The following is a 23836-nucleotide window of genomic DNA, read 5'->3' on the forward strand; positions in this document are numbered from 1 at the left end:
TTTAGTGATCAGTCGCCATCACCTGAAAAACATTAATATTGCACCTTTCTTGGGGCTACATCACAACATCTCCTGAAAAACATTTATAGTGGATCTGACTTGTTTAGTTCACTTTAGCTAGATCACATCTGAAAAACAACCAGTCGGGTGTAATATTTTTTTTTTTGTGAACTCATCCGCGGGCTGGTCGGACTTGATTGGCGGGCCGTAATCAGCACGCGGGCCGCCAGTTGAATAGCCCTGCTCTACAATGAATGGACTCTACATATTTGTGTTTATTTGCATTTATTTATTTATTATGGCAGCCTTTTCAGCGACTGCTCATGGTCTCCTCTGGCTGCTGAGAACCCTGCTGGTCAGTGCTGGGGTAGCAGTGCACACTGCCTAAATGGCGTATTTTGGTATGCTGATACAACATAATGAACAGCAGTGAAAATACTGTTTACTCTGGCCTTTCTCTGTGTGGGTTAGAGGGCGGGGGGGGGGGGCTCAGGGATTTTGTTGTTACTTTCTGTTTATTGTGTTTATATGTTTGTCATATTTATGCACATTGGAAAAACTCAAAATAAAATATTCAAACAAAAAAAAAGGTTGGCAGTGACAATTTCTTTAAAATGGGGTAACACTAACAACATATTGCATTGTGTAGCTGCCGAGTACAGAAAGGTATTTTCCCCAGAGCAGTCCTAAACCTACAGGGGACAATGTCAGTTTCTTTCAAGCAGAATTGGCTCAAGTAGATTGGGTGCAAGTGGCTCAGTCTAGAAAATGACCGAGAACAGCATTCATGTCACCCCCCATTATCATAAAAGTTATGTTTTCTTGCAAGTTCACTCAGGAGTTTAATTGCCAATTAGACGACATTCAGCCAAACAAAACACGACGACTCCCATCTTTAGATTTATTTATTTCTGATATAATTTTTTTTTACAAAACATTTTCTGGTATTAATATAACTCAGAGGAGCCATATGTTGTATGCATGTATTTTTTTTGGCTTGGACCAGGTCTCCACAAAACTGCTTTAGGTCTGAAACCAAAGAACAAGAAAAAACATACCAAGCAACTAGCAGAAAATAATGCAGCACATATTGACTAAACCCTACAGAAATCAATGCTGAGGAGGAAGCAGGAATCCCACAGTTTATATCGAAGCATTTGAGACGCAGCAAAAAAGAAAAGGGGGAAATGCTTTGAGCATGCCATACTTTTTTTTTTTTACACGTCAAAAGTACCACTTATAAAAGTTTTTTTTTGTTAACCAGGAACCCAACGCAGCAGCAGGCGGCAGCAGAACTTTTAGATCACACTCTCAACCCGTTCACTTTCTCCACGGCTGCGGGCTCTGTCTTGCCCCTCCCTCCCCTCTCCCACAGCTGCCCAGCACTCGGCGTCAGGTCAACAAAATGGAAACTTCCGGGTTAAAACTTTCAAAATAACATCATTTAAACAAGTAAACAGCCTCACTGATGCACGTTGGAGGAGAAAAAGGTGTTTCAACAAACGAAGCGGCAAATCTTGTATCAAAATACTCGTGATGTTGAGCTGACAGATGACAGATTCTGAGCCATCGCGTTGGCGACACCTGGACATCCATGGAAACGGAATGGAACAGGGCCGTTACCTCTCACTATATAAACGGCGAGTGGAGCCTCATGACTGCCCCCTGGTGGTGCCGTCAGCTTAACAGTATTGTTGTTCAGGGCTGTAGTTTACACACTTGTTGATTGTGGGCCAAATGGTCATGACAAAAATAAAAAATAAAGTAGATTTGTATTTTTTTAACTGGTTTGGGGTGAATTCTTAATGTAAACATTAATATTTATTTTAATAATGCATCAGGTTAGAGCTCATAGTAGGCTAGCTTTTGGTCTGAGAATCTTTTTCATATCCAAGCAAAATTTATATTTTAACTTATTAATTAAACACTCATTTTTAAGCTAATTCTCCACACAGCATATTTTTGAAACATGCAATACTGTCAACATTCCGGGAGGGGGGTTTTCAACAGTTTCAGTGATTAAGTTCTGATATTTCATATTTATTTTCTGTCAAATGTCAATATTAATACCAGTATTGATGTGTTACATAACTGGCAGTCATGTAATTCAGGTTACAGGTCAAAAAACATGTTTTAGTATCACTAACTGAATCAAAATTGAATTGTCTAGTTATGTTCTAGATTCTAGAACATAACTAGCCAATCACACAGCATACAAACAAGGGCTTCAATGGCTGAATACTGGACAGGGATTGGCTCCAGTATTTGTGATGTCACGAACCATGCTTGTTGAAAATAATTTTTTGGGACTGTGAACTTAGTTCAAAATTCAAAATTGTGAACTATGAACGTGTTCATTTTAATCTGTGTGAGGTGAGCGGAAGTTTGAGCTACCTCTTGTGAAGTGTGAACTTCCACAACACTGCCATCGTGTGACCACTTGGCGCGATTGCGATTGTTAGGGTTAGTCAATCCAGACCAAGTAGCACATGCCCCAGGGAGGCATATAGAATAGTTGTATTGTGTTATTATCACATCATTTTAATCTTCAAAATCTAGTAACGTTATAGTGGATATAGACTAGCTCTAGAGATATCCAACTAATGTCGGGATCAGACTATACAATATTTTTTGTCTTTTACGATGTCACCATTTCAGACGAGGATTCATTCTGGCAGAAATGTGTGACGTGTCTTTTGGCCGGGAGACTGGCAGCACTACAAGTCCCATCCTGACCAGGACTACAAGTCCCATCCTGACCAGGACTACAAGTCCCATCCTGACCAGGACTACAAGTCCCATCCTGACCAGGACTGCCAACATGGGGAACAAGTCCATTTCCTCACGTAGTGAAAAACAACATCAGACTTGATAAGCCCACAGAGTGAAAAGATGATTGACAGTCAGGCACACGGGCAGGCAAGAGACAGCACAGAAAGCCAGAAATAATAGCTGCTATATTGTAGCCTACAATGTAATATAGATTGTGCAGCTGCAGCTGCTCTTTGATGATGTCACACTACCTAATAGGTGTCGTGAGGCGACGCTGCTCTTTGATGATGTCACACTACCTAATAGGTGTCGTGAGGCGACGCTGCTCTTTGATGATGTCACACTACCTAATAGGAGGCATGAGGTGACGCTGCTCTTTGATGATGTCACACTACCTAATAGGAGGCGTGAGGTGACGCTGCTCTTTGATGATGTCACACTACCTAATAGGTGGCGTGAGGTGACGCTGCTCTTTGATGATGTCACACTACCTAATAGGTGGTCGTGAGGCGACGCTGCTCTTTGATGATGTCACACTACCTAATAGGTGGCCGTGAGGCGACGCTGCTCTTTGATGATGTCACACTACAAGAGGTAAAGTTGTCATTCCCAACAATGTGTCGCCCGCGAGCAAATCGTTTTGATATCGGGCTGAATTTGTGTAGTCTGAGCCCGGCATGAAATCAGGAATCTGGATATTAGGCTACACTATTATTATTATTTATTATTATAATGTAAAAAATATATATATATATCGATCAATTGGTATCGGTACCACATTAAGGGCACTGGTAATGGTACTAGGATCGACATTTCTTTAAATGATGCCCAGCCCTAAACACAGCCCATTTAAACAAAAACTCCCTTTCAGTCACTGAAGGGAGGTTTTTGTGAGCACAAATTATAACATTGAATTATTGCCCAGCCTGATATTAAAGGGATAGGACAACTTTTTGAGAGATTGGCCTATTTGCCCAAAACATAAACAAGACAAACAAAGCCTTTACCGTCAAACTCTGTGCAGGTAGAGCCATCCAGTTAGTTAGATTCACAAATGAATGGGCGTTACTGGTACAGCTGTTCATCACCAGAAACACACAGCATCTAACAGCGCCAAAAAGCTCTATGGACATGTTGTGACTCGTTTATTTAGTTTAGTTATTCATCCAAAATGCAGAGAGTCATTTTGGAAGGTAGATAAGATAGCCAGAGCCACTTTTCCAAACATGGCGGCCAGGCGCAGTGATTTCACACAGCGCCTCAAACAAAGAGTAACGAAACTAACGGAAGTATAACAGAAGTTGCTTCCTCGTTTGCCATGAGGCGCTGTACCGGTAACTCCCATTCATTTGTGAATGTAACTGCATGCTCACAGTGTACTGCACGGAGAGTGTTGATAAAGACATTGTTTATCTTGTTTATGTGTGGGCAATATGGCAGACGGGTGAATCTCTCAAAAAGTTGGCCTCTCCCTTCAATGACATTAAACTGAGTCAAATGAAACTGACATGGGAATGTCAGATTTATTGTTCCGTTACTGCTGAACAGTTCCGCTCAAGCAGCAGCTTCAGCTGAAGCTGCTCCCACCACACTTATGCTTCAGCTGAAGGTGCTCCCACCACACTTATGGTTCTTAATATGTGAACTCTGGCGGAAACTTCTCCCACAAACACTGCAATTGTACGGTTTGTCTCCCGTGTGGACTCTCATGTGCGTCTTCAAGTGTGATCTATGACTAAATGTTTTACTGCAGTCTGGGCAGCTAAACGGTTTCTCACCCGTGTGGACTCGCATGTGTGTCTCCAAGTTTACTTTATAGCCAAAACCTTTAGCGCAATATGGGCAACTAAACGGTTTCTCCCCTGTATGAATTCTCATGTGCGCCGTCAAGGCTGCTTTGTGATTAAAACTTTTAGCACAATCCGAGCAACTAAAGAGTTTCTCCCCAGCATCGGATCTCTTAGGACTTTTGAGAACATTGTTTTCCTGTAAGTCTAAACCTGCTTGAGGTTCACTAGTCCCCTCCCCATAATCATCACTGTCTTCAGTTTCAAGTTCCTCATCTTCACCCTTAACAGGGACAGTGTAGAGTGTGAATGGGACCTCGGTGACATGGGCCTCCCCCGGCCCATGAAGCTGCTCTCCCTCCTGACTGGTCCAGAGTTCCTCCTGTTCCTCTTTAATGTGTGGGGGCTGTGGGTTCTTCTGGTCCAGACTGGGTCTTGAGGCCTGCTGCTCAGGGGGAGCCTCTCCTCTACTGACCAACAGCTGCTGGACGTCCGGAGGCAAGACTGAAATACACACGTACACACACACACACACACACACACACACACACACACACACACACACAGAGTGAGCATGAATCAAATCATCGCATTGGTCCCTTTGTTCACACAGCACGCCGAACATAAGTAGAGCTGAAGCTTGACGCAGGCACACGCTGAACTGACGCCTCACCGTTCACACAAGAAGCCTTCTCTTTTCCTCTCAGCGCCTCCTCGGTGCGCCTTGAACCCGCCCACAACTCCCATAGGACTTCATGCCTGGCAGCTTCAAGCTTCACACTTGGAAAATAGGTGTGAATCCTGAACGATCGCTTGAGCAAGGCGTGAGCGTGGCTTCAGCGTGGCACGCGCGCGGGTGGTGTGAATGGCTTCGCCTCTTAACAAGGACGCCTAAATGAAACTTGTTGGTTCAGCGTAGGTACAGCTTGGGTTGAGCGTTGCTTCGGCGTCCTGTGTGAACGGGGGGGTTACTTTAAAACAAAGTAAAGGCAAGTCTAACTGGCCAAACACACCATACGCCAAAGCCATGCAGAACTGAAGCTTGAGGCAGGCTCAAGCTGATCTGACGCCTAACCAGTCACACCAGAGCTGCTGCTCCGGCCCCTCCCGTGTGAACGGACTCGCCTGTTAACAAGGACGCTGAATTGAAACTGCGTGGCTTTGGCGTGGGATAGGGCTGCACGATCTCTCGTTTACACATCGTCATCGCGATGTGCGCATGCACGATAGTCACATGGCAGGACGTGCGATGTCAAAAGCAAATTAACTCGTCATGTTGCTTGATAAACTCTCACTTTAGGGGTAGCCTACTGAGTGAAATGCAGGTTCTCTCAAAGGAGAGAGACGCCCCACTACTGTACTCACTCATTTAGTGCTTAGCTTCAACACAACAAACATGCACAGAGAGCTCAATTGAATTATCTTTTGCTTATGTTGCGTTGCTGACAGTAGCCTGTCTGTAAACGATGTGATTGCGGAGGCGGACGCGTCCACAGTTTGCAGCGCACTAGTATAAGGCAGGCTGGCTGCTGTAACTCAACATGTCCGTGGAGTGGAGATATTTACTCTTGAAACACCAAAAAGCAAGACCGCAACTTATAATGACACAAAGGCTTAAGTGATTACTGAGAAGTTGTCCGTGTATCACCGCAGCTCTCTCTCCCCCTCAGGCTCTGATGATGCATCATTCAGATGACAGCAGTTACAGTAGAGTTAATCATACATAGTGACTCATTTACACAAAACATTTCAGTCAAAATAAAAAGACAAGAGACATATCTGGGCAATTAAATGTATATTTATTACTTTTCACAAATGAATTGTTTGTCACCCAGTCTGCTGCATGTGAATCCTCGTCTCTCTGTACTGCCGTGCGCTTCAAAACCGGAATGAAATCTAATGTTTTTCTGCAAATAGCATCATTGGGAGGTAGATTCTGGCACTCAATATTAGGGGTGGGCAATATATCAATTGTATATCAATATTGTGATATGAGACTATATGGTCTTAGATGTTGGATATGGTAATATGGTGATACATGTTGTCTTTCCCTGGCTTTAAAAGCTGCATTACACTAAGCGAAGTGTAGGCTAGTGACATTTTAAAGTAGAATGTCATAACTCACTCACTTTTTCATGTATGTAAGTCACGGAAATCCATTGGTCAAAATGTGTATGAACCCTGATAGATGGCGCTCTGAGGCCTACCAGTAGGTCACAGCCCAGTGGTTGAGAAACATTAAAATACCTAATTTCCCCTCCAAAATCAGATGGAGTCCTCTACAAAATCACCCCAATCATTCTAGAAGTATTATTTTCTTTAAAATAGAGCTATTCTGGTAATCTGGTAAAAATCTAAATTTTTTCATATCGCAATATACTGTATATCGCAGGCACGGGAAATAGCGCAATGTCCGTTTTTTCTAATATCGTGCAGCCCTAGCGTGGGATTGGCGTATGGTGTGAACGTGCACTAAGAAGCTTGCAGGAATGAGTCGTTAACTTAAGTTAAGTTAAGTTAAGTTAAGTTAAGTTATGGGATTGGCGTATGGTGTGAACGTGCACTAAGAAGCTTGCAGGAATGAGTCGTTAAGTTAAGTTAAGTTAAGTTAAGTTAAGTTAAGTTATGGGATTGGCGTATGGTGTGAACGTGCACTAAGAAGCTTGCAGGAATGAGTCGTTAAGTTAAGTTAAGTTAAGTTAAGTTAAGTTAAGTTATGGGATTGGCGTATGGTGTGAACGTGCACTAAGAAGCTTGCAGGAATGAGTCGTTAAGTTAAGTTAAGTTAAGTTAAGTTAAGTTAAGTTATGGGATTGGCGTATGGTGTGAACGTGCACTAAGAAGCTTGCAGGAATGAGTCGTTAAGTTAAGTTAAGTTAAGTTAAGTTAAGTTATGGGATTGGCGTATGGTGTGAACGTGCACTAAGAAGCTTGCAGGAATGAGTCGTTAAGTTAAGTTAAGTTAAGTTAAGTTAAGTTATGGGATTGGCATGGTGTGAACGTGCACTAAGAAGCTTGCAGGAATGAGTCGTTAAGTTAAGTTAAGTTAAGTTAAGTTAAGTTATGGGATTGGCGTATGGTGTGAACGTGCACTAAGAAGCTTGCAGGAATGAGTCGTTAAGTTAAGTTAAGTTAAGTTAAGTTAAGTTATGGGATTGGCGTATGGTGTGAACGTGCACTAAGAAGCTTGCAGGAATGAGTCGTAAAACCCGGAAGTTAGCGTCGCCTGGTTCCCTCGTCTGGAAATCAATGGGATTTTTGGATGGCGATTTGAGTTAGATGCCTGAAATAAGGTCTGTGGTAACAACAGTTTGGTCACCAAGATAGTCTTCACAAATGAACACAATCACGATCTTTGGCTATCAAATTTATACTTAAATAATAAATATATATATTTAAAAAAAAAGACACCCAGGTGCTGAAGGAAGCAGTGCAGTTCATATGCTAGTCATAGCACCTTTTCTCAGGAACGTGGTGGTCTCAGCAGCTTTTCTGGTCCTTGAAGCATGCTTGTCACTCAACTGGAAGTGATGTCACGCAATCATCTAGTTAGTATAAGATCATCTTCCTCAAGCAACTGTGATTATAAAGATCACTTGCTTGAGTGACATCACTGATGTGACATCACACAACTGCCTGATTGAGATCAGTTGAGCAATTTCGTGACATCATTTTCAGTTGAGTGACATCACTTTTGTCATAAATCGTGACAGACACCGCCACAGACAGAAGATCACAGTTGCTCGAGTGCCATCGCTGATGACATCACAACTGCCCGATAACATCAGTTGAGCAATTGCGTGACATCATTGCTGTAAGGCGGGTCAGGTGGATCCAGTCACAGACACTTAACTTACACTGAACACTGGGTGCATCACGGTAAACAAGAATCGGCAACAGGCAAATTTGGAGACTGAAGGCTGTTGCAAAAGTCGAACGGAAGGTCAATTTACGATCGAAGACCGAGGGCTGGCAGAGCTGACTCTTATAGCTCTTGAACATGACATCACATTGCATTATGACATCATCAGTGAGATATGACATCACTATAGTAGCGACCTGGCCACCAGGCAGAGCCGTCTTGAACTGTATGACACTGACGATTTATGCCAGGGGTCTCAAACTCGCGGCCCCTAAAACGATTTCATACGGCCCGCCACTTGATATGAACATGAAGTTATAGTGAAATCAGGCCCGCACCTCCGCCCGTTGTAAAACACAGAGCGCGCTCCCGAGGTTTCACACCAGGGTTGCCAGATAAATTTCCATAGATGTGTGGTTCCTTGGGCTGTTTTGTGTGCATTTTGGCGTTTTTGTGTGTGCTGGAAAGCGTCAGCAGTATCTGGCAACACGGCTTCACACTCCAGGCCAGCCAGCGCGAGATCATCACAAGAAAAACATTTGCACGCTAAAATGTTGTCTTTTGTTGAGAAGTGAACATGTCGCTGTTAAAAGGCAAAAGAAAGGTTGATGACGAGCACAGACAGTTTCAGGAGAAGTGGGAGAGGGATTATTTTTTCGTCGAGTTCAAAGGGAACTGCCTCATTTGCAAAGAGAAAATGGCCGTACTAAAAGAATATAACCTGAAGCGACATTATTCAACTAAACATGCAGAGCAGTAGCCGATGCAAAGTACCGGGGAGATGAGAGGGACAAACCTGCTAAAGAAAGAGCTGTCAATACAACAACATCTCTTCCACAAGGGAGAAAGGAGGCTGATGCAGCAGTTGAAGTAAGTTACGTGGTGACTGGTGAGTGAGATGATCTGCAAAGCGGGGAAGCTGTTTACTGAAGGCACGTTTCTAAAAGACTGCATGCTGCAGGTTACAAATATCATCTGTCCAGAAAAAAGTCACTTAAAGTCGAGCTGAACCCAAAAATGACTTTTCTTTTCTTTTAGTTCAAATACCTGGGTATTAGGGATGCACGATATGGATTTTTAGAGCCGATACGATAATCGATAAATATATTCTTCTTGGCCGATAACCGATACGATATAACCGATAATTATTATAATAAAAATAGATATATATCTTTTTTTTTAAGTTTTTAACCTGTATTTTATGCACATCTGGGGTTAAAAAAGGGTTAGGGTAGATGTATGGATGTAGTGAGCATAGCTCTGACCTAACCAAATCTAACTAACATCACTGTGAACGCAAAACAAAGAAAATTTCTGATATAATATGATTGTTTTAATAAAGTGTATCACTCAATTATAGTCAATACAAAAATAAAGGCTTTTATAGAACGGAAAGCCAAGCTGCTTAGTCTGCAGATAAAACACAATGACAAAAGGCATAGTAATTTAGACTCTTATTGTCATACTGATCTGTTCAAATTTTGCATTGGTTCCAATTCTCGGTGAATTGTAGCCTGGGCCCAATGAATGGGGCAGGCACTATAAACCATCTGTGTTGTTTCACTTTTTACTGAAAAATGATGCCACCAGATTAAAGAAAATACACTGTAATGTTGACTGACTGATGCTTTTTATGTAGCCTAATGTGCGCGACTGCGCCTTTGTTTTCATTATTGGCTCTGTCCCGCAGCTAATGCTAACTAGCGCGGTTAGCTTAACATTAGCGAGTGGTTTTTTGGAGTTAAATACACAATCGCTGGATGTTTCATTTCGGGTAAAGGGGTTTCCATTAGTTTCTATAAGTTTACGCAAGCTCTGTGTATTAAGTGCTTTTGTGGGGCTGTTTGATCACAAGCCACAGACTGTAAATGTCACAAGCAGTTTCTCTGCCAAGCGGACGAGCCTGCAGGGTAGGCCCGCTACGACTGAGCTAATGCTAACAAAACTCGCTAACAAAAACAACAAACATATCCGCTGCATCATCGCCAGCTTTGGTTTAACGTAATGCCAGCTTAGAGGTTTCCCCTCCTCTCGGAACCTGTGTGGGACATGGATTGCAAATTACAGTAGCTTTCTGATCATTGTGAAACTGAAAAACAGCAACACACTGGCAGCAGCCATGTTTGCGTCGCAGCTGTGATGTCACGAATGTGCGACAACAAAAGCTCGGCTTCCGAGGCAAAAAATAATGCAGGATTATTATCGAATAATTTATCGGAAAAAGGCCATTATCGGAATAATAAATAATAACGCAAAATGCCCATATTGGCCGATAATTTATCGGTCTGATAATTATCGTGCATCCATACTGGGTATGCAGTGCACCTATTTAATAATGTATGCAAACAAAATCACAAACATCTAATTTCTTTAGTTTTTCACACTTTTTCACATCAAAAGTTCATTTTTCAAGATTTCATCGATAACAGTATTTTACAGTTTGCTCACGTCACCTAGTACTATCAAATTTCTACCCCATTTCAACCAATCATATCACGACATGCAGCTGTCAATCAAATCTTCATTTCAGGATAATTTTCTCTTCCAAATGAAGGGGAAAATGGCGCCTAGTGCCTGTCATCTGGCAGAGTTTCTAGCCCATAAACTAACTACTACTAACTTGAGCAATTATGCAAACTAAATCAAACAGTAATGTCTAAGAATGCAAAGAAATGTAACTGGCTCGTTAAAATACGCATTCCAGGAATATTATTTACATTTATAACGATAATGGTGTGCGCCTCCGAGCCTGACAGCCTCCCTGGCTGTCAGGGGTCGTCTCTCGGAGATTCCAGGCGAGCATGCAGCACCCATGCATCGGATTGTCCGCTCGCTCCGCACGAAGCAGCCTGGCACGCCGCGGATCCCACTCGCGTAGCACGACAACACGCTGAATCCCACCCGATTTGGGGGTGGAACACGGCAGGATTGGCCGATGCCAAAGCCAATCGACAGAATTGTCAAATCAAATCATCGACACCGTATATGGTCCGCCTCTAAATGTGTTTTCCGTCTGAAATGGACTCCGATGCACGTGACGAACGGGTTCACCTTGACTTTAAGCAACAGCCTTTCAGCCAACACAGTGGCAGAGCGGATTACTGAGCTGTCAAGTGACATTTATGATCAGTTCTAATTCTAACTGGAGTTCCAAGGGACAGTTGACCCTCATTTAGTAATGTGCATTGTCCCTAAAAAAAGAAAACAAAGTCCCTCAAATAAACAAATAAATTGTTAATGTAAAAAATATACTAAAGAGGTTAATTTGGCCTACTTGTATATATTATTATTATATAATATATACAATATATACCGTAAATTCCGGACTATAAGGCGCACCGGTGTATAAGCCGCACCTGCAGAGTTGACTGTTTTTTACATATATAAGCCGCACCGGTCTATAAGCCGCGGGTGTTTTGATGTTTAATTACCATATGTAAGGCTTCGTGCACAGAGGGGATTGTCGGGAAAGAGATGGCTGTTTGGGGAAGCTCCCATTTATTAACATTTCAACAAAACAAAAGTCAGGTCACTAATCCCCAGACAAAATCACACATTGTGAGATGCTTAAAAATCACCATCGGCGGGAGCTTTACTCCAGATGCTGTGCAGCCAAGAACACAAGTGAAATTCGTTCTCTCGTGACCTGTGGTTCTCAACGTGATGGACGATTCACCTTTCTTGTTAACAGTCCTAGTGAGAGGCAGGTCGAACGTCAAAGGCACTTCCTCCATATTTATGATCTGCTCCGGTCCGATGGAATATTCCTTGATCTTTCTTTGTGTGAATTCGCCGAAGTTTGTAATTTTCTCCTGGTAGTCGGGAGGGAGTTGCTGACACAGTCGTCCGCGCCCTGACGGACAGTCCCTTTCGTCTCGGGTTTGTGCATGATCCTTTGCTGCTGCTGCTGTTGTTGTTGTTCCTGTCTCGCTACTGTCTCAGACATGGCTTTCAGGCTCAATCGCCGCCATCGTCGTAACACAGCCAGTTCTCCATCTTTTGAAGCATGATGTTAGATTACAACGAGCTAGTTGTGTGGCTTAACCTTCCAAAATGTTGCTGTTAGTTTTTTAGAATGTAATACATAGAATTGGGAATGTTACATTCAATTTCATTCAGACTGTCTTTCAGGCTCAATCGCTGCCTTTTTCCCCCCGGAGCGAGGGAGGAGGGAGGGTGTTTTACCGTAGTGGCTGAGAGAGAGTAGTGGCACAGTGCTCCAATCAGGTCGCGAGGCACATTTTTTGCAACATCATCCAATCAGGGTCTCGCTCTCATAATGTCTGTCTTGCTCTCGTTCTGCCTCATACCAACATCCATAGATTTTGGAGGTTCCCGAGTGGCCGTTTGCTGGAAAAATCCATAGATAAGCCGCACCGTTATATAAGCCGCAGGGGCCAAAAAAGGCCAAAAAACGGGAAAAAAGCCGCGGCTTATAGTCCGGAATTTACGGTATATACAATATTTCATCTATAAAGGCCAGTTAGGCAATGTTTCATGTGACACCTCTGATGAAGACTGCAGAAACAGCAGCCGATGACCTCGGCCTACTTGTGGGTCAAAACGCCAGGAGCTGTAACATTTTCTTATTACTTATTACAAGTGAAATTCCTGAGAAGGCCTATTTCACCGCTGTGAATTAGGGGTGTCAAAAATAATCCATTATAAGATGCATCGCGATGCGGACCTGCACGATTCTGCATCGATTCACAAATGTCAAAAATCCATTATTAAAAATATATATATAAATATATATATATATATATATATATATATATATATATATATATATATATATATATATATATATATATATATATATATATATATATATATATTTATATATATATATATATATATTTATATATATATATATATACAGTGTTTCCCACAGGATTTTGAGAATTTGTGGTGGGGGACCGCAGACCCCCTAGGGGGGTGCGGGGGCATGCCCCCCCGCAAGATTTTTTTAAACATTTTAAAGTAAAATGCATGAATTTGGTGTACTTTGAGAAAGCTTAAGAGCAAAATTAAAAGGCTAGATCTATGAAGAACATGTCATCATTACTGTGCTGTGGGTTTACAATGACAAACTAAATTTCTCCCTATAGGTCAGGGATACTCAACTTGCTTTGCCACTTTCGTGAAATGATAGAAGGCGAGGGGCCAGTTAATAAACAAACAATATACATTTTTCTGTAGCGGATTGTAGGTTTTTGGGGTGTCAGCCGGAGTTTAGGCTGACAGTGTTGTGCACACCGGATAGTTACCGTAAATTCCGGACTATAAGCCGCGGCTTTTTTCCCGTTTTTTGGCCTTTTTTGGCCCCTGCGGCTTATATAACGGTGCGGCTTATCTATGGATTTTTTCCAAAAAAAAAAAAAAAATCTCTCTTTTTTAGCACTCTTTCTAACTATAAATCCACTTCTGTTTTAATTTCCTCTCTTGCCCTCTTTTAACAACATAACATAACATAACACAACACAGGTAAGCAGAAAGAAAAAGACGAAGCAATCATCGCCATGAATGAGGAAATGACTCACCTGCTGGAGGCTGGAGATACACGGCTTGGGCTAAACTTTTACTCCGTGAAACACTATCGATTAAGTCCGACATCGCTCAGAGGTTTGAGCAGCTTGAAAACAAGTTTGAAAACGTGCAGAAGTCCATCCACTCACTCACTAAAGAAAATAATGCAACCGTGAAGAGTTTCTAATGCGGAAAAGCACATCAGCGCACTGGAGGACAAAAACAACACAGTGAGTCCGAAAGTGGATAAAATGCAAAAACATCGAAACGCTGCACACGCAGGTTGATGACTTAATCAGCAGGAGTAAAAGAAATAACATTCGCCTGATCAATGTAAAAGAGGGAGCTGAGATTGGTGACATGGACGCTTTCGTGGCAAAATCCTGTGTTACATCCTGGACCTGAAGGAAGGCGAGAAACCACCAGAGGTGGACAGGGCACACCGGGCGCCTCGGCCACGTCCAGACCCCGGCCTGCCACCGAGGGCCATCTTCATCTGCCTACTCCGCTGGCCCGACCGTCAACTCATCCTCCAGGCTGCGGGGAAGAAGCCCCTCACCTGGGAGGGTACGCGCTTTTTCGTCCGGCAGGACCTCTCCGCGTTGGTGCAACAGAAACGCGCAACATACAACAGCATCATCGAAAAGGTTAAAGTCAATGGATATCGCTTTGGCGTACTGTACCCACTCCCAGCGAGACTCGTCATAACCATTGATGGACAGCGGCGGAACAAGAGCTCAAAGTGAAACTGCCGAATATCTTTTGAGTTGGACTGGTCAATAGTACTGTGAGTAACTAAAATAAAAAAATAAAAAACGGAATTCTCTCTTCTTTAGCACTCTTTCTAACTATAAATCCACTTCTGTTTTAATTTCCTCTCTTGCCCTCTTTTCACCACACCGCGGACACTGTGTGCACTGTAAAAAAAACAAAAAATACCATTAAAACACCCGCGGCTTATAGTCCGGTGCGGCTTATATAAGAAAAAAATAGTCACCTTTGAAGGTGCGGCTTATAGACCGGTGCGCCTTATAGTCCGGAATTTACGGTAGTTAGGTTAAGTTAGTTGGGTTAAGTACATACATAAGTGCCTGGGTAGCGAGCAGATGGCGGTATTTGACAATTTAGCAGCTAAATCATAGATTATTGAAAGATATTCCATATTCCAGACTGAAATGCTATAACAGAAGTATTGGCCAGAATGACATGAACATTTATTGGACACTTATTCAGCGGATATCTTGCATGTTGCGTTCAGGTGCACTGTAAAAAAAAAAAAAAAAAAAAAAAAAAAAAAAATTTGGGTCAACATCTTATTGTGGCGGTCCAAATATTATTGTGGCGGCCCGCCACAAATTCCTTTATGTATGGGAAACACTGTATATATATATATATATATATATATATATATATATATATATATATATATATATATATATATAATCAACCCGCCGTAGCGCTGCGGCCACGCCCGGTCGGTGATTTTCGTAAGTCGCTGTGGCGGTTTTCCTAAGTCAGCGCGCCGAAGCTCGCCGGATTGGTCGATCACCCAGCGCCCGCTGTAGCGCTGCGGCCACACCAGGGGGGCTTCGTAAGTCGCAGCCGCCAAGTCAACCGGTCGGCGACAAGCGTCGCATTCCGCCCAGCGCCCGCTGTAGCGCTGAGGCAAGCAGACCGGTTGGCAGGTTGGGTTTTCTTTCTTTTGGGGGATTCTCTATTCTAGTCCGAGCAGATGCCCTCTCTCACCTCAAGAAGAGAGGCATCTCAGCGCGGAGTCATTACGCCAAAGGACTAGTCGCCATGCTGCCATGCCATCAGAATTAGTTGCCATACCGTCCCATGCCATAGATCTTATCGCTCTGCCATACTTGAATAAAGCTTGCTTGTTAACACTTTACCCTCTGGTCTCTCTTAATACAATGCAATTCCAAATGCACTTTTATTTTAAAAGTAGCCACACAGTGAGAAAAAAGAAAGTGAGAAAAAAAATCATGTATTCGGGAAAAAAAGTGATGCATCGATTTAAGATGCATCGAGATGCATCGATAATCGAATCGAATCATGAGGCCAGTGAAGATTCACAGCCCTACTGTGAATATGATGATTTATTAAACCTAGGCCACCTCTGTGGTAGAAATATGCAATTATTATTTTTTAATTGGAGCCCTTTGACCAGAGAAAACAGCTCTAGTTTCCCCCATGTCACTCTTAAGGGGGAATCACACACTACAACACACAGAATGCATTGCGCACGTCAAATGAGACTCTACACTCAAAGTTGCCTGCAATACATCCCTTTACTGGGGCATATTCATTCACAAAACGTTTTCTTCACCGAGTCTGGATAAATCACATCCGTTTTCAAAGGATTATGAAACAAACCAGCGCGATGGAGTTATTCGTGCATTCCTTTATAACTGGGAACTGGTAATCTTATTACTTCAAAGTAGGGTTGTGCGATGTCACCAAAATCCCCATCGTGATTATTTTACAGTGAAACATTGTTTTGCACGATGCCATCGTCATTGGGGTGGGGGTTGGGGGAATAATTAATTATTTATTAAGTCGCTGCGTTGCTGTAATGCGTTCACGTTTTAACAGGACAGCTGAGCCTGAGCTCTACATGATACCAGAGGGCTTGAATACTGCTCTGTGCTACAGCACAGAGCCAGGCGACTGAATTGGGCATCGGCTGTCACTATAGCAATTTGAACGGCGCAAAACTAACGTTAACGTTACTCACCAACAACGTGTGTGTGTTGAATTTAACTAGCTGGCAGAAAACCAACTGAATTACTGGCTGATATAACGTTAGATTCGCCTGGCTCTGGCTCAAGCAGTACTGCTGTAACAGCTAGCAGTAGCCTAGCTGCTGCTGCTGCTGCTGCTCTATTTCTCTCTCCTGAACCCTCTCTTATTAGGTTCAAAAGCCCACGTGAATCTAACGTTATATCCGCCAGTAATTCTGTCACTTTTCTGCCAGCTAGTTAAATTCAACACACACACGTTGTTGGTCAGGATCTGACTGTAATGTTAACGTTAGCCTGCGCAGTTCAATATTGCTAGTGTTTCACTTTCACTTTCACTTTTGAAACAGGCGAGTTAAATTCACATTTGAAGACTTGTACTCACTGTGGGTTGAAAACAGGAAAGAACGTGAAGTTTCTTCTTTCTCTTAAAAGTTTTCACAACAAAATAACTGACTTCTCATGCGCGGGGGACGCCCCGGCGACATTAAACAAGCGCTCCCAGTGCAGAGAAGCAGTAGAGCGGAGGAGGGGGAGGGGAGGCTTCTCTGAGTCTGAACTGGGGGCGCTCGTTTAATGCTGCCGGCGTGTCCCCCACGCGTCACGGTGAGTGGATTTGGTATTTTTTATTATTAAAACGGCACAAATTTAATTTGAACAGATAATTAATCACGATGATCCGATGTAGAAGGCTCAGAGGTCGATGGGGGGTCGGCCAATCACGATGGTCGATGCCATCGTCCATCGTGCCAACCCTACTTCAAAGGTCACGAGCTGGGACGGTGACGTCACCAGAGCTGGTATTTCCCATTCCAAACTCGTAGGAGCCTCTGCAGCCCCAACCTCAAAAATCCAAGATGGCTGCGCCGCGCAACAACAGTAGTTATAATCGTATTAATGTTGTTTAGCACTGTTTTGTTTGTGTCTCATTAAATCAGCTGTACACACAGCACTGCCTAACTTCTATCTGTGTGGACATGAGGCTGCAGTGTTTGTATGCGCAAAATGCCATGTTATCAACTGTTATTGCTAACAATTAGAGATGCACCGATTGCCATTTTCTTGGCCGATTCCGATTTCCGATTTTTTAAATAGAAAATTAACATTCATGTCACATTTCTTATCATTTGCATGAGGTAGGTCGATCTCACACAAAAACATCTCAAAATAAAAGTGTTCCAGGTTACTGGAAAGAGCTTTTCTTTTTTGTGTAAATACAATGTATATCCCACAGCTATCATGCATTTACTTTTCCAAAAGAAAAAAGGTGCAACAGAACAGGGGCTCCAGATGGAAAGTAGCCTATGGCTAAATCTGTTACAAAGCATATCTTCCCCTATGGTGTTTAATGTTTTTTTTGTATATGTCCCTGCCAAATAAACTAATAAAATAAAATAAATAAACCTCAAAATGTTATCCATGGACAAGGAGTTTATAGCCTAATAGGTCTGGAGCCCAGAGACCTTCGAAGCCATGCCCACTCTACAGTTGTGGATTTGGCTGTTATTGAGTGGATGAGGAAATGAGTTTGAGTTGGCTCAGAGTCCGTTTTTTTTAATCCGCCATTCGAAAAAAAAATCATCTCGCACAGAAAACCTTGCACACTGGTCCGATACGTTTTATTATTATGTTCGTCGTTCTATTCGCAATACGAAACAAAGTCATCTCCTGTATCCACGTTACAACGTGACTGACAGATAGCAGCAGGCAGCGGTGATGTGGACTGCAGCTGGTCGGGGAAGAGGGGCCAGGTGACTGCGGTGAAATGAAGCGAGCCGCTCAGACTGGAGTGGACTCCAACCTACCCTGCCCCTCCGCGTATATTTTTGACTTGCATGTGTGACAAACTGCAAGCTTTGTATCGTCTTCACTGACGGTGAAAAATGTCCACACCGACGAAGACATGCTGTGGTATGTGTGTAGTGGCTGCTTTTGTCTGCAATTCATTCGTCTCGGTCTCGCTGCTTTCGGGTGCGCGCACGTCGTCACGTGAAAATCGGCTCACAGAATCGGCTATTTAGAGTGACCGGCGCAGATCACCGGTCGAGGCCGATCACATGGAAATCGGCCATTTCCGGTCACGTGCCGATCGATCGGTGCATCCCTACTAACAATGGCTAGCGACTGGATCTGACCAATGAACAGTGAACTTCCCCGCTCAAGTTTTCTGCAAATGGAACGCTAACAAAACGGATGTGACGTCATTTAGCCTCCTCATCCCAGGTATTTTGCGATATAGGAACGCACGATATGTTACGTGGAGTTTGGGGACCAACTTTATCTGAATGAATGGCTCAGTCTGGATGTAGCTAACGTAACATTACAAGTCAAGTGAACACCATCGCTGTTTGTTGTTCTTCAGAGTTGGCAAAGTGAAGTCCACATCATATTCTGTGACGGTCAGAAAATAGGTCACGTTCAGCAAAGCACTGTGACGTTTGTGCAACGCGAGGCGGAGATTTCTCTCAATCATCACAGGGCAGTCGCTCGCTTTATAAGACTCTGTTGTTGTGTGATTCACTACATGTGTTTTCTTCCAAATATACTAAGCTACCCTACTGATGTTTTAAATCTTTTAAACCTGCCGCAAGCGTACTAGTGACAGGACAGGAGTGTAAACACGCATCATCAAACGCCTGGTGCCGCTTCGTCATCGTTAGGGACGGTAAAAAAAGAACGTCCAGGATGTTATCAATACTTCTGGTACCAACCAATCAGGCACCGGTACCATATAATACCGGTGCTCCATACCCATCCCTATCGATATGTCTATGAGGCATTGTGTTTCCCAAAAAATATTGCCCACCTGAGGTATTCTGCAATATTTCACATTGAATGATATTGGTTGAGAGCCATCAATTAAAAAGCTCACGAGCTGCGCAATGAGTAACACTGGTCTGGACGGACTAACCTGCTCTGTGCAGCTTCACGACATCGAGCAGCTTCCTCTGGCGGCGGATCTCCTGCTCTGACCGCTGAACTTTGTCTTCGTACTCCTCCACGTACTCCGCCACGGTTTTCTCAAACAGCTCCACGATCTCCTGCACAGCCGCAGTCAGCCGCACGGTGAGCAGCGCTCTCAGCTCGGGGATTTCAGCCCTTTCTTTGCCTTTTTCCACAAGCAGCAGAAAGTCTTCAGCGGCGGCGCTGATCCGCTCCTGTAGACACACCTTCAGCAGCTGCACGGCCCCGCTGCTGCACATTTTACTGCTTTTCTGCTTTAGCAGCACGTCAGCCTTCCTTCCTCCAAACAAACACAGCAGGCGGGACAGGAAATAGAGCCGCTGACTGTCTTCCGGGTCAACGTGGTCCGTGTTTGTTAAGTGAAGCGGAAAGTGCAGAGCGCCTCCTGCTGATATGAGAAGATTCAACTTTAGAGTCACACACTGAAATTAACATGTACCGATCCTTATAAATCAGACAGCGTGATGTGCACTTGACTCCCACTAACTAGTTTGCTTGTCAGTTAGTGTAAGTTTGAATTTGAGGAACTATTTTCTTTTAACCACACTACACGCGCTAGCTGCTAGCTAGTTCCTACATGAGACTGCAAAAGAAAATTGTTCCTACATGAAACTGCTCACAACAAAGTCTGTGCCTTATCTTGAGTAACCGGGTCATGATTTCTATTTCTGCTGTTGAGTTTTTAAAATGTATTTTTTTGGTGCTTCGAGCACCACAAGCCGAGTGCCATCCAGTTCCATTGTATTGAAGAGAAGGCAGACATCTCTGCGGCCGATATTTCCAAAACTCAGGCAACTATCCCAAAACGATACAGATGGATAATAAATAGCACTACAGGTGAGAGGAAAAATATGTATTTTGGATTTTAGGGTGAGCTGTCCCTTTAACACTTTGTCAATTTACTTTAACGTTAACATGAATTGAAACTCACTCACATTTAATTCTTTGAACGTTAAGTTACAGACAACAGTGTGCTGCTTTCGGCCAGACTTGAAAAATCGAATATACTGCCATACTGGCAAGCTGGCAGGTCCATTTCCTCCACGTCTTCTCCCACTGCACTTATGTTCTCATTTCTGTATTGTTGTTGTTGTTTCACGTGTTGTGCCATGAAACCAAACCTGCTGTTTGCATCAGTAGCACTGCTCATTGTCAAGGGACATGATTGGCTGTTCATGAGCTGGGGAGGGTGCACGCTCCGGGTTGGTCGGTTAAATGATTGGCTGTTTGTGTCACTCGTAGCATGCTCCATTAACAAGGGACATGATAGGCTGTTTATGCGCCAGGGAGGAGAAACGCTCTTGTTTTTTTCCATGCAGTCGGGAGTTAAACTATCAAACTGTTTTTTTTATAGAGAACCAAAGTGGAACGTCACTTCCTGCTTCAGCACTGTACCGGAGATTTTCCATCCGCCATTTATTTTCCCATAGACATTTGGTAAAATGCTTATAAAAAGAGTTGTACTGGTTCAAAACAAACGGTACAGATATTTTTAGGAACAGGAGAGATCGCATAACATTTCACTGGGACCAAAACATAAAAAAATGCGGGTTTGAATGTGTGTGTTTTTTTAAGTTTTGGTCCGAGTTAAATGTTCTATAGTCTCGCTAGCCAGCCTCCTCTCCCTTCCGTCCGAGGAGTCTGGCGCTGCAGGTCTCCATAGTGGGATTGCGATGGGCGGCGCTTAGCGGCAGTGCCCTTGGAAAATAGTTTCAAACAATCCAACTTGCCGTTTTCAGCGTGTAGCAACGAGCTAGTGTGTAGTTTCTGCCGTTAGCTTGCTAGCTAGTTAGCGTTGTTGTTTTCACTGAGGCGGCAGGGCACTATTTACAGCCACACACGGAGGAGGGAGCGGAAGCCGCTCTGAATGACATGGTATGACCGAGCTTCTTAAGCGGGGAGCGGAAATCCAGCAGCGTCTGAAATCGACGCTTCCAATGGGAGAGCAGAGTAGAGCAGGGGAGGGTTTATCCCAGTTATGGAGACCTGCGGCGCCAGACTCCTCGGACAGAAGGGAGAGGAGGCTGGCCAGCGAGACTAAATGTTCTATGGTCTCTCCCTATTATAGCGTTAGCTGAACCGTTTGGTTTGAACCAGTAAAACTCTTTTTATAAACATTTTACGAAATGTCTATGGGAAAATAAATGGCAGATGAAAATCTCTGGTACAGTGCTGAAGAAGGAAGTGACGTTCACTTTGCCTCTCTAGTATTGATTAGTGTCCTCTAGAGAGAGAGTGGCGTCAGCGGACGACCAAAATGCGAGACTCATTAGCCAATGAACAGCCAGGAATGGGTCTCGTGCTACTTTTGGATGCTAAAATAAAGCTGATAGTGTACAATTTGATTCAAGGGGGAAAAAACCCTTTCAGAGTAGCCTACAACACAAACTGTCTATGTTCCTGCAACTCGACAGTGCTGCTTAATCGAGGACCTTACTTCCTGGAACTCTGGAGAGTAAAAAACTGGTTCATTGGAGTGAATGGAGATGTCGGGACTCTTCTATCTATGGTATTGATGACTAGCTATCGCTATATTGCTATCATTGTATCGCCCAGCCCTAGCAGAAATACCCTGGAATATTGTGATAGGCTATTTTAGGTCCATATCGCCCACCCCTACTGCGGAGATGGATTTGTCTTGAGTGAACTTTATTACTAGTGTCCTCTAGACTCTAGAGGACACTAGTAATAAAGCTGCAACTCGACAGTGCTGCTTAATCCAGAACCTTACTTCCTGGAACTATTGAGAGTAAAAAATGGGTCCATTGGAGTGAATGGAGATGTCGCAACTCTTCTTACACAGCTCTGTTTATTATATATCCTTGGGGATATATAATATCACTCATATATATACTTATCAATATACTTATATATATCCTCTTCACGCACTGTGATAGTTTTGACAGGAAGTATGATCACCACCCCCTTTGTGTGGTTCTGTAACCATAGAAAATAAAAGGAAAATTAATATCGAAAGCATTATAATTGCATATAACACTGCGGCCTAAATATATGAATCATGATACAGGATATAGTGTATTTCTCTTACAGTGCTGGAAATAATATCGTTCAAAACATAACTAACGGAATATCTCGTAACGTTATTGCCACCAGCGCCATGTTGGTTTGGCCTATTTGCTACACATGGCACATTCGAACAGCCCCTCGTTATGCGTCCTCTAAACGTCTAGAAACAATCACCATTTGACCAGGCATACGGCTTTGCATGAAATATAGCCTCACAATTCCGACTATTCAATCTAGTTTCACTCAGTCGAATTAAAATGCTAACGTGAACGTACATGAAATGTGGTTGTTATTGCCCAGCTCCTCCTAGCGTAACCCTGCTAGCATTAGCTGCTAGCATGTATTAGCATCCTGCATGTAGCACTTTGAGAGAGCATGGTGACGCGAGGTCACACTCATATCTATGACAGAAAAGGGAAACTTGCCTCTTAATGGTGACACACACAGGCCTTCACTGTCGAAATGATGCAGGGCTGACTAGCGTTAAGTTTAAACGGAACTAAAGTCAAAGGCTAAAGTATCGGTAACTCGCGAAGAAGATGTCTTGAAACAACAACTTCTTCTTCTTTTCGTTTTACGGCGGTTTGGCATCCGGCTTATTGGCGCATTACCGCCACCTTCTGCTCCGGAGTGTGGATCAGACAAATCGACTACCCTATTTAAGACATTTTCAATTGAATGAATTGGTGAAAACGTGGGCTGCAAAAGCAAGATGGGAGTTACCTCTACTGCTATAAATAAGTAGGTCTAAATGGTAAATGGTAAAATGGTAAATGGCCTGCATTTATATAGCGCTTTTATCCAAAGCGCTTTACAGTCAGTAGTTACATTCCCCCAAGGTCTGCAGGATATGCAAAAAAAATCATATTGCGATTGTGATATGCGATAGGATTTTAGTGGGAATGACAATTCTTCTATTTTTCACATCAAAAACAAAATAAAAATGTGATGTGATTTGTACCAAATAAACATGTTCTCTTACATCTGGAGAATATGATTTGTAGGCCGGCGTGTGTCTGTAGCACCACAATGCTTCATTTAATGCTGTGTTGTGACACAATTTTCCTTGATCAAATAAATTGCACTAGCCATATTGCGATTTTGGTTGCGATTTGATTGTGTGTCTATAAACACACAATCTATAAATA

The 23836-nt window shown here is 43.1% G+C and overlaps 1 protein-coding gene across 1 annotated transcript; it reads right to left on the reverse strand.

Annotated features, from left to right (window-relative positions):
• Positions 1-947: 947 nt before the first annotated feature.
• On the reverse strand, positions 948-23211 carry LOC310781141 (uncharacterized protein). The gene is made up of 3 exons (XM_083641687.1): positions 23114-23211; positions 19609-20046; positions 948-5063 (listed from the first exon to the last, which is right to left on the reverse strand). The coding sequence occupies exons 2-3, from the start codon at positions 19898-19900 to the stop codon at positions 4372-4374; spliced, it is 984 nt and encodes a 327-aa protein (XP_083497813.1). The 5' UTR covers positions 19901-20046; positions 23114-23211; the 3' UTR covers positions 948-4371.
• Positions 23212-23836: the final 625 nt, after the last annotated feature.

This window comes from Poromitra crassiceps, assembly GCF_964638095.1.
Source record: "Poromitra crassiceps genome assembly, chromosome: 8".
NCBI lineage: Eukaryota > Metazoa > Chordata > Actinopteri > Beryciformes > Melamphaidae > Poromitra > Poromitra crassiceps.

Bases quoted from the DNA above. Each gene is read 5' to 3' on its own strand.
- LOC310781141 (XM_083641687.1), bottom strand. From the start codon at position 19,900: ATGTGCAGCAGCGGGGCCGTGCAGCTGCTGAAGGTGTGTCTACAGGAG. The intron at 5,064-19,608 runs GTTAGTCCGTCC...TGTGTATTTCAG, and splicing joins CGTGAAGCTGCACAGAGCAG to TCTTGCCTCCGGACGTCCAG.